Source organism: Molossus molossus, unplaced genomic scaffold (genome assembly GCF_014108415.1).
Source record: "Molossus molossus isolate mMolMol1 unplaced genomic scaffold, mMolMol1.p scaffold_m16_p_9, whole genome shotgun sequence".
Lineage (NCBI taxonomy): Eukaryota > Metazoa > Chordata > Mammalia > Chiroptera > Molossidae > Molossus > Molossus molossus.
In genome coordinates, this window is record NW_023425403.1 from 47435196 (window position 1) to 47447395 (window position 12200).

Consider the following 12200-nt stretch of genomic DNA (forward strand, 5'->3'; position numbering starts at 1 on the left):
ACCGGGAACCGCACTGGGAGGAACTGTGCTCAGCAAGATAGCAAACACAGTCCCCGGAACACGCCTGGCCTGAAATTTATTCTTGCAGCAGCCGCTTGGGGGAAAGGGAAAGCAAATATGACAAGCCCCCGAAAACCATGGCGTTTTAGTGAGTTTGAGGCTCCCCGGTTTCACATCAATATAGAGCAGCAACAGGACAGGGTTTTAAAAGTTTATCTTATTGATCCATACGAACTCTTTCTCTGGGGAGCTGGGGGTGGACTGGCCATCACTGCGAAATGACCCGCATCGCCGGAAGCCTCTACCTTCGTGCTTTGGGTTGGTTGGTTGGTTTAGAACCTGGGTGACTGCCCTTAATTAGTGAGGGGACCCCGGGACGTGGCAGAGAAGCTGCCGCCCGCGAGGACCAGGGCTACAGACACTAGGCTAGGCACCTGCGTCTTTCGGATCCAGATGTGGGCTTTCATACAGCTGCAGAGCTGACGGGCGGGATTTGAATCCACAAAGGTTTAGTCTCTAGTTGGATATTCCAGCTGAGCATTAAGTACAAAATGAACGCATCTTTTGAGAAGACTGTTTCCTCACCATCATGTCACAGACCCCGCTGCGGCAGCCCTGGAATGTCCCTCAGAGGCTGATGTCTGTGCGGGGCACCTGCCTGGTTGCTCCCGGAGGGAGCGGAGCCAGGAGCCTGGTTCACAGCCCGCCCCTGGCTCCCAGGTGGCCTTGCCCGCCTCGGGCTTGAGGATGTTCTGCCCCGCGCAATGGCCCGGTCCTCTCCTATGCTGACTGGGGCCGGTTATATTTTGGTGTTTTGGAAATGAAATGAGGACAATTCCCTTGACCCATAAACTCTATTCCTAGCAATTTATTCTCTAAACAAATACTTCTGGCTCAAGATATTCATTAGATTATTGTTTGTAGTATACCCTTTCAAATAGAATCAGCCTCCTTGTCCAAAACTGGGAGATTGGTCACATAAAGTATGTACATCCATGACTGGAATATTATGCTTATATGGAAGAATATTAAATAAAATGAAAAAATATGCACCCTGTATTTTTTAGTTTAAAGTATAGGTTAAAATATCATGTACACTATGATCTCAAATCTGTAAAAAAGAAGAAATATAGCCCTGGCCGGTTTGGCTCAGCAGTTGGAGCCTTGGCCTTCGGTCCGGAGAGACCCGGGTTCGGTTCCCGCTAAGGGCATGTACCTAGGTTGCAGTTTTCCCTGGCCTTGGTTGGGTCGTGTGGAAGGCGGCCACTCGATGTGTCCCTTTTACTTCTATGTTTCTCTCTCTGTCTCTTCCTCTCCCTCCCTCCCTCTCTATCTGAACAAAAAACAGGAGAATGTCCTCGGGTGAGGGAAAAAAAAAGAAGAAATATATATATCTTAGATGCCTCCTAAGAAATATATATATTTAACTGTGGTTATAGCTGAGTGAAGTGATTATTGGTGATTTTTATTTCTGTTCTGCGTTGTTCATATTTCCCATAATGACAACATATTGCATTTCTAATTGGGGGAAGGGAGGGGAATTGATGATTTTTTAAAAAGCCAGACCAGCTACAACCAAAGTAGTCTCCCTTTAAAGTTACCAAGCACACAGGTAAGAAAAGGGATGCAGAGCCGCTGTCCTCCTGAGGGGAGCGCTGTGGGCATTCCCCTCTCTCTTTCTTACCAATGGAAAGGAGTCTAGGTCTCTGGTCCCGAGTGAAATAAAAATGCCTTAGCCCAAAGGATCCGTTGCTTTGTAAGTCAGAGAGGAGTAAGGGCAGCTTGGTGGGGGTGCATGGCTTCTGTGGTAAGATAACAACCAGCACATGTCTGCATTTCCTCATCACAGTGCCCGACATCCTGGGACCCAGTTGCTCCGACACACACCATTGTCAGCCTTCTAGAGTTCTTTATTATGATACTTAACAATCATAGTTCCCAATTTCCCATTTGCTTAGAACATCATTTTTAAATTCCTTAATTTGTTTCCAAGGCTTGAATAAAAGGCCTTTCATCACCGTGTCACAGGGCAGTCTGATTGCTAAGCTCTAGCTTCCACAATCCCCCCTATCAGATACAGCGTAGTCAGATAATACTCTATGAAGATAATGAAGAATGGGCAGCCCATCATGAGCATATGGCTCTAACGGGTGTCAAGAAATTAATTTCATTCTGAGCATTTGGAAAATGACTTGAGCACGCAGTACAGCAGGGTGTGGGGGAGCTAAGTTTCACTTTTTGGAAACGCACATATCAGCTATGTGGAAGACCTACCAGTTGTCTGTGCATCCCCCATGGTGAGGATAAGATCTCCTTAGATGCCCCCTAAGTCCAATTTACAATCTCTCACAACATTCTTTGTGAGACACTGATGTTTGGCAAAACTTGATTATGTAGGGAAAACTTATTTCAAAGTCTGGAGGCAAAGAGGTAGGAAGAGAAATGGATTATTTCCCTTACATTTCACAAGATCTAAGCTAAGAGAAACACTTAGTCTGGGCCACTTCCGTTTGTTAAGTCACCAACAAGTTTAATTTACTGGGCACATCACCATCAGAATTTCTGAAACAGTGGCTAATAAAATGTTTATATTTACTCATTCCACAAACATTGAACACCATGGTGTATAATAAGGTCATTTATCATATGCTCTGGAGAATGAAAGATAAGTAAGGCATAAAGCCTGTTAAAAGGGTAAGACATTCGCTGGTCACTGGAATGCAGATACAGCCTGAGAGTACATATATACACTGGGACATTACTCAGCCATAAAATGGAATGAAATCTTACCATTTGCAATAACATGGATGGACCTAGAGGGTATTATGCTAAGTGACGTAAGTCAGAGAAAGACAAATGCCATATGATTTTACTTATGTGTGTAATCTAAAAAGCAAAATAAACAAGCAAAATGGAAACAAACTCATAAATACAGAGAACAAATTGATGGTTGCCAGATGGGAGGCAGGTTTGGGGGATGGGTGAAGAGGTATTAAGTACAAATTGGCAGTTATAAAAACTGTCAAGGGGAAGTAAAGTATAGCTTAGGGAACATAGTCAGTATTGTAGTAACTACGTATAGTGACAGATGGTTGCTAGACTTGTGGCGATCACATCATAACATATAAAATATCTAATCACTATGTTGTACATGTAAAACTAATATAATATTTTATGCAGCTGTAATTGAAAATTTTTTTATTTAATTTTCAAAAGATAAAGCATGCAAGGCACAGGTTTCAGGGGGCCAGAAATCCCTTCTGCCGAGAGCATCACGGAAGGTTGGCTGGAGGAGTTTCTAGTTGAGCTGGTTGTTATGAATGCATAGAAGTGTGAAGTATGGACATATTTTGTTGCTTGATTTTTATGAGTGTTAAGCTAGTAGTGGAAGGAATACAGGGGTTGGCTAAAGTTGGATTATAGTTGTGAGTGTGCAAAGCAGAGTTTATTCTTGTATTATTATTAATTAATTAATTATTGTATCATTTATTACTATTAACCTACTTTTGCCCACCCCTGTATATGTATTAAATCTCCACTGTGAATCTAGCATTTTATAGGTTCTTTCAGATGTGGTCTTATTGGCTAGGCGAGTCATAGCCTCATAAAAGTGAATTTTTTTTTATTAAGGTATAGCTGATATACAATATTATATTAGTTTCAGGTGTACAACATAGTTCTAAATTTATATACCTTAGGATGTGATCACCTTGATAAGTCTCGTAGCCGTCTGTCACTGCACAAAGTTATTACAATATAATTGATTGTATTTCCTGTGCTGTGCATAACCTCCCCATGACCTATTTATTCTACAACTGGAAGTTTGTACTTCTAATTCCCCATCATCTTTATCACCCATCCCCTACCTCTAATCCCCTCTGATAACCACCAGTTTGTTCTCTGTATCTATTAATCTGTTTTTGTTTTGTTTTGTTTTGTTTCTTTTATTTTTGAGATCCCACATATATGTAAAATCACATGGCATTTGTCTTTCTCTATCTGACTTATTTCACTTTCATAAGACCCTCTAGGTCTGTCCATGTTGTCACAAATGATAAGATTTCAAATAACAAGTGTTGGTCAGGATGTGGAGAAAAGGGGCATTCATGCTCTGTTGGTGGGATTGCAAATTGGTGCAGCCGCTGTAGCAAACAGTATGCAAGTTCCTCAAAAAATTAAAAATGGAACTGCCATATAAGTCAGAAATTTTACTTCCGAGTATTTATCTAAAGGAAATAAAAGCATCGATATTAAAAGATATATGCCTCCTGATGTTCATTGTAGCATTGTTTACATTAGACAAGATATGGAAGCAACCTAGGTGTCCACAATAGATGAATAAATAAAGAAGATGTTAGATTTTATATATACACACACACACATACATACATACACACACACACATACATACATACATACACACACACATATATACAGCTATATACATATATAATGGAATATTATTCAGCAATAAAAAAGAGAAACGAATTTTTAAATACCACAGGAAGAGAAATTCCAGAGACGTCTCCTCCTTATTTCATTTTGATGAGCACATTGGCTCTGCTTCCTCTCCATTGCAGAATTGACAGGGAAGGATTGGATAGAAGGGAAGCAGAAAATATGGAGGAGGGAAAGGTAGCATAGAGGAAGCTGACAATGAGGAAGGAGAGGAGATGACGACAGATGGTGTGTGATATTCCTTGCATCTGTCAGTGAGTCTGTCCTATCCACACCCATGTTTCTGGTGCTCTTCCCTGCTGGCCCCTGGCTGTGCGCTCCTGGCCAACTGTCGTCCACCCTAAACTCTGCTGCTAAATGAATCTTCTTAAAACAACACATTTTCTCTTTTAGCAATTCACAGTTGCTTTCAGAGCCCATGACAATTTGGCCTCAGCATCCTGTTCCAGTTTATGCCTTCCATTCATTCATTCATTCATTCAACAAACATTTAGTGAAAAATGCACAACTTGAACTTCCTGGTCTAATTAGACCACATTGTTCTCTGTACATTCTTAAATATACTGTGTTTACTCTTTACCTCCGTAATTTGCCAATCAATGCCTTTTTCTAATCTACCACCCTTGCACTTTGGGGCATTTTATTTTATTTTTTCTGTTCTTCACATTCCCTAGAGTGAGTCCTCACATGTAACAAACCCTCAGTAAACATGTGTTAATTAAATGACGTGATAATTAAAGAACTGAGCAATTATAAGATAAATTATTTAGTGAAATACGGGTTCTTGAAGCAGTAGGAAAGGAAACTAGTAAATTTAACATTAAAAAAAAAGAAAGCTACCTCATTGTTACTAATTACCTGTTGTATGAAATATTCAACTTTCTACCCAAAGTCTATGCTGACTGTCTCTCTCTGCATACCAACCATCACAATCAAATGATGGATATATTAGAAGAGTATATATCTTTTTATTCTTTTCACACATTTTAGACATTCAAAAATAATATCAAATCAGTGTTTAGGAAAGAAATGGTCATATTTATCAAAGGCAATATTAACCTTTGTCATTAACAAAATAAAATACATTTATCTCATATGACAATCATTTCTTTTACGTAGCATAATTTATTGAACATTTGCTGTGAGCTGGACTCTGTGTGAGGTGAGGTGCTGTGGGACCCAAGGCCTAAGGTCCAGTTATCAAAAAGGAACTTGAAGGGAGGATGCGACCAAGACTTTAACATGCAGGTTAGAAGAGCAGTAAGTGCCCAGCTGGTGTGGCTCAGTGGCTGAGCATCGACCCATGCACCAAAAGGTCTCCAGTTTAATTCCCGGTTAAGGCACATGCCCAGGTTATTGGCCAAATCCCCAGTGGAGGACATGCTGGAGGCAACCAGTTGATGTTCTCTCTCATCAATGTTTCTCTCTCTCTCCCTCTCCCTTCCTCTCTCTAAAGATCAATAAAGAAAAAAATTTTTTTTAAATGTGTGGTAAGTGGTGCAGTACATCCTCGAGGCTGGACAAGCCAGGGAAGAAGGAGAAGAGGCTCGAGCTGGGCCAGGAAGGATGAGGGCGATGCACATAAGCAAAGGGAGAGGCCAAGACTGAGGGAGGCAGTAACACGCTTGTGCGGTATTCAGAGTTTTTTATTAACATGATTACCTCACAGCAAGGTAAGATGCTAAAGAGATTCTAAAGTAGTCATGCAAAAGCGTGTGTTCTGTGTCTTAGGACTTCAGTAAACCATGATGGTTCCTGTGATGATTATCAGTTAAAACGATTATTAAAGTAACCAAGGTCCCGCTCTTCCTGAGCACACGGGTATTTGCCATCATTACCCTGGGGCCACAGGAATGACAATGCTAAAGAGCTGCCATTGCTTTTCAGACATGCTTACAGAAATTCACCCAAGCTCTCGACGAAGGGGGAGGCCTGCTGACAGATGCTGTCACTGACACAAAGTTATCTGTCTTAGGGATTGTTCTGGTCCAGGGAGACTGGCAGAGCATCTCCTTAAACTGGTGGTTAAATTCCTTTTACTTTACCCAAATCGTTAGGTGACTGAGATCTTTTTGAGGACCACACCTTAGTCATCTCTGAGTTCCCGATGCCTAGCCCCAGTGCTTGGCAAATACAGCGGGGAGAGAGCTCAATGAATGTATGGAGAGCTAACGAATGAATGAATGGACAGATGAAGGGACAATATAATAGTTTTCTTATTATATTCTTATATTTTCTTATTATATTCTTATTATTTTCTTATGTTTTCAAAACCTGGGGAGAGTTTTGGTTAACTGCAAGGACAAATGTGTAAACAGATGATGCTCTGTGTAGACTTAGGAGACTGAGCTAAAAGAGCGGGAGCCCGTGGAGGCCTCTGCGCTGTGGCCACAGCGGGCTTCGCTTGGGAACTGCGTGTCGCCCTTCCTCCCTTTTCTGTGTTTTACCTTCACTGTGCTGTTGAACAAGTAAGGTCAAAACAGGAAGGTTCCAGGTTTCAGCAGTCCTGAACCCTGTAAGAGTTTTCCTTCAAAACCGAAGCGGCAGTTATGGGAACAGAAGAAAAGGCGTGTCCTTTGTTTGGGAGCAGGAGGAGGTTCGTGGCCCTGGAGCAAAGCTCGGACACAGTAAAGGCTGGGTGTGTGGCCTGGAGGTAGACATGACTTCATCAGTGATTTTTGCAATTTTCTGTCTAAAAGAAGAAAGAAAGAAAAAAATAGAAATGAGAAATATGATTTAATTAATCAAATTTTGTGAGGGGCAGTTTCCTTCAATAGTTAATTGTCCTTCAACTCTATTTTGACTATTGTTCTATCTTTCCATTTTGACTGCTTTGCGGGATCGAAACAAACAAAAAACCATACATGAGAAAATATACATGAGAATATGTCTGATAAAGCAGAACACAAATGCCATTAACCACTCTATTCCAGACCCATGAGATGGGACAACTTTGTACTTCATCAACATAAATGTTCCACTTGTACATTTTTGTGTCTTGATGCCAGAGTTAATTTTAGTTAGAATTGGGCCTCTTACCTGTTTGGCTAGTAGAACTTTCAGATATTTGGGACTTCACAGTACTCATGTAAACATGGCCTGCTCTCCGGTCAGTCATTATAAATACAATGCTAAACTGAATAAAGTTAGATTTGAAACCAGGACCATTTCAAGCGTACGTCAGTTTCGGTCAGCTTTGAGGCTATGTCGATTTCCGATAAAATGAAGGCATCGGGACCTCTATGGCCAATTTTCCCAAATGAGACAAAAGCCTCTAAGTTTCTAGAAGCAGGTTCCAGTCAAACCTTTATCTCACAAGCCATTGCCCTCCCCAGCCCTAGAATCCTCCTGCTGATGCGATTACTTCAAAAATCTGGATTGTGTTCAAATGTGAGGCATCAGTGAGGTTGTGACATACCAATTGATTGCCATCATCTTTTGCATTTAAATTCTTTTTTGTGTTTTCTGTTTTGCCCAATTAACAAGGAAATAATAAATTTTCCACGTGTTGTCTTATTTGACCCAATGCAAAAGTTTTGCTGATTTCAATTCTTCTGTTTGGCATCCTTCACCCCCACTTGAGTTACAGCGTCATCACTATTATGTTTCTATAGTTACAGTGAAATGGTCCTATAAGTTAAAAGTCAGTTTCTGCTTATAGCATTAGAAAGTGGACAAGTCCCAACATAAGACCAAAGCAAGATTTTTTTTTTTTTATCCTCATCCGAGGACATTTTTCCATTTTTTGTACAGAGTGGGAGGGAGAGAGAGGAAGAGAGAGAGAGAGGGAAACATCGATGTGAAGGGACACATCGAGTGGCTGCCTCCTGCACGACCAACCAGGGCCGGAGACAAACTGCAAACGAGGTATGTGCCCTTAGCGGGAACCGAACCCGGGTCTCTCAGGACCGCAGGCCGACGCTCCAACCGCTGAGCCAAAACGGCCAGGGCCAAAGCAAGATTAATAATGATATGTCATAATATTCAACCATAATAATATCTCTGAGCAAAACTTTATCATCAACCTTCCTTTGTGGAGCCCAGAAGCTGTGTCAGTCATTTTCCACTTTCCCTGCTGACCTTTTGGGAAATTTTCTTCCACTGATGGAATTGTCATTCTGTCACAGGAAAAGACAACAGAGTAATGACGATTGGTGACTGACAGAAGCAAGGGCTCGGGCTGCTCTGTCCGGGGCAGTCCCAGTAATTCTTCCTCTTGATTTAAAAGGAAGTGAGTGCTACTTAAGATTTTGAAGTTTCTTTAGCACATTTCAAAATGATTTGGCTAGACATTCAAAATAACTCAATACAGTAAGTGTATACTTTAAAATATTATAGTTCATCTGTTTTTTGAAAAACAGCATAAAAAAATGTACCCTTAAATTCCTTATTTTTGTCATTGCTTTTACTACGTATGCATAAAAAAAAAATGTTTAGGTTGGCCAAGGGAAGCCTGGCGTTCTTTTCAAAATGTTTCAGGACACATTGTCTGCCCAGGAGAGCTCTGAGTGTTACTCCTGGAGACAAAGTGGTAGGGTGGGTAGCCCATTCTGTTGGTAGCTCCTCAAATTATGAGAAGGATTTTCCTCATTTTGAATCCATATTTGTTTTCCTTTAGTGCCTGCTGTTGTGTTTTATCTGTTGACTTCTCCAACCCTCCTCTTGCCCTTTTAGCCAGAGGTACTCTGATCTTTACCTGATCATTCTGGAGCTAATTGTTTACAAAATCTATTTATTTTTCACATCTCGTTAGATGTCATTAGATGAGATAAGACCTGTAATTATAGTAACCACAACACCTGACAGTTAATAGCATTTACTAAATATTTGTTACATTTTTGTCTCTAAAATATCATCTGGCACACAGGCAAGCCCGAGGCTTTGAAATCAAAGCAGCCTGGATTCTACTGCAGTTCAAGTATTAACTTGCTCTAGGATTATGGGCTGCATTTTTCACCTTTCTCAGCCTCTGATTTCTCAATATCATTTCAAAATAAATAAATAAATCTCATTTTACAAAGTTGTGTTGAAGGTTATCTGTGCCAGTATCCTCCAAGTACCTAGCACTTTTTCTAGCACATAATAGTTGCTCAGTAAACATTACTCCACCCACAACTCATCCTTCCCAACTCCACCTCCTTCGTAATCCAGAATAGCAGTGTAAACAAAGCATAGGAGCCTCGGCTTCCAGCTTTGCCCTTTCTACTCTCACAACCTTGGACAAATCACTTTGCCTCCATGCATGATTCCCTATCACATAGTCTCACGTCTACTACAAAAGTTTTTTGTAAGAATCAAATAAATTTTGGACTGGTAATAACTTTTAAATATCATAATGTGTTCTCTTAATGTAAGGTATTGTAATTGCTGATAGTAATTTATCAGTGAATAATTGCTGAATGAATAAATGATCTAGTCCCCACTCCTCCCTCCCTGGCACAGGGAGAAAAACCCCAGCAAATTTAATATTGAAAACTGGTTCACACATGTTTATGGAAATATGGACATATGGGAACATTTGCCTGATCAGAGAAAATCCAGGCAAACACTCTCACATGAACATCTGGCAGAAGAGCCATTGACTGCAAAGGTTCAGAGTCCCCCTTATTGTTGTCCATGACTGACACTCTTCCTTTAATGTCTTCCAGGAATTTCTATTACATCACAATGTTGCGTGATCCAGTGTCCCGTTACCTGAGCGAGTGGAAACATGTCCAGAGAGGGGCCACGTGGAAAACCTCCCTCCACATGTGTGATGGGAGAAGCCCCACCCCCGATGAGCTGCCTACCTGCTACCCGGGGGATGACTGGTCTGGGGTTAGCTTGCGGGAGTTCATGGACTGCACCTACAACCTGGCTAACAACCGCCAGGTGCGCATGCTGGCTGACCTCAGCCTGGTGGGCTGCTACAACTTGACTTTCATGAATGAGAGTGAAAGGAACACCATCCTGTTGCAGAGCGCGAAAAACAACCTGAAGAACATGGCCTTCTTTGGGCTCACAGAATTCCAGAGGAAGACACAGTTTCTCTTTGAGAGGACATTCAACCTCAAGTTCATCTCTCCCTTCACACAGTTCAACATCACGCGGGCTTCCAATGTGGAGATCAATGAGGGTGCTCGCCAGCGCATTGGGGAGCTAAACTTCCTGGACATGCAGCTTTATGAGTATGCAAAAGATCTCTTCCAACAGCGCTACCACCACACCAAGCAGCTAGAGCACCAGAGGGACCGGCAAAAGAGGAGGGAGGAACGGAGGCTGCAGCGGGAGTCTAGGGGCCACCGGTGGCCCAAAGAGGATGGGAACACAGAAGGGGCAGTCACTGAGGACTACAACAGTCAGGTGGTGAGATGGTGACCCCCTGCCCTTTCCTCCCTCTGGAGGGGGAGGATGAGCAGGCGCATTGACCTTCTGTGGTGTAGCCTTGGAGACCGTTGGGCCATTCTGAGGACATCTGGCTGTATGTGGCTGGAGCTGGATACCTGCTTCCTCTCTGTCTTCATCTGTATCCAGCTGGAGATGATCATCTTGTTATTTTCTTCCTGACATTTTCCAATCTGGGATATTAGGTAGGGTAGGAATGCATCCGGTAGAGACCACGTTAGAAGGTCAAGGAGAGAAGCACCACAAAGGAAGCAGTCCTTGCAATCTCCTCGCAGCAGCACAGGTCCTAGTGAGGGTGACCGGAACCCAGAGAGGCAGACATGAAAAGCCAAAGTATGGCTTGGATGCTCTGCAGAAGCTGGTTTGTGTCATACTATCTCTGTAATGGAAATGTTGGTTTGTTTAACAAGAGAGAAAAAGAAGTCCCTTTCAGTGCTTTGATGAAGTTTTAGGCCAACCCTCTCTTTGCTGTCATCTTTGAACTGTATTTGAATGTGGTTTAAATCATAGGAAGAGTCAAGTGTTTTATTGCCATTTTTGAAAACAAAATTATCCTACTATTCACCATCACTAGAGAGACACGTCCTACAAAGCCCTGCGTCCCAGCCCTGAGACACATTTCCTTCCCCTCTTTTTAGGGAACTGCAGGTGGATTCAGGACAGGGTGCCTATGGCCCTGGAGACATGAACGTTGGTAAGGGCATTTGGGAGAAAATGTACTTATTCACTAATGCCAAGATCACACTTTACCAAGCTTTATTTTTAATGTAAGGAATGAACGATGAGGGGCATAAAGCAGGAGGATGACTATGTCTACCCTTTCCAAACTGGCTACAGATCTTTATTGTTTGTTTGTTTTAAAGTTTTACCTCTTTGGAGCAGTCACCTTCTTTGATATGGTACTGCCAGGTTTGAAATTCTACTACTACAGAGGGAACGACATTTAAAAAGAATTTGACCTGAAGATTAGGAGCTTAGCTAGCAGGCATACAAAATATATTAGAGGTCCATAAATAAATAATAATTTTGATTTAGGCCAGGAGACACGAAACATGATGGGACAATATCCCCGGAGTTTAAAAAGACTCCACCCCCCGAAATCTTGACTATTTCTAGCCTGATAACCTTTCAACCCTCATGTGGTCTTGACTTGTTGTTAGACTGTGGCTACAGCTGGCAAATCTGGCTCAAGTGTACGAAACTGAACGCCCAAATGCACTGCATTGCCGAGTGTTTCTTATTTTCACCCTTTCCCAGCCACAACCACGCAACACAAAGCCTTTGAATAACACAGGGAGGAGAATGGGAGAGGAAATAGAGCACTTGCCTAGCATTGAGTAGGAGGATCAGAGTGAGCA

At 42.0% G+C, this 12200-nt stretch overlaps 1 protein-coding gene across 1 annotated transcript in view; it reads left to right on the forward strand.

The window, feature by feature from the left end:
- HS6ST3 (heparan sulfate 6-O-sulfotransferase 3) overlaps positions 1–10910 on the forward strand; it is a 703234-nt gene extending 692324 nt beyond the window's left edge. The window contains exon 2 of the mRNA XM_036250142.1: positions 10107–10910. Within this exon, the coding sequence (XP_036106035.1) occupies positions 10107–10815 (709 nt within the window). The 3' untranslated portion in view covers positions 10816–10910. The remainder of the gene's footprint in view (positions 1–10106) is intronic.
- Positions 10911–12200: the final 1290 nt, after the last annotated feature.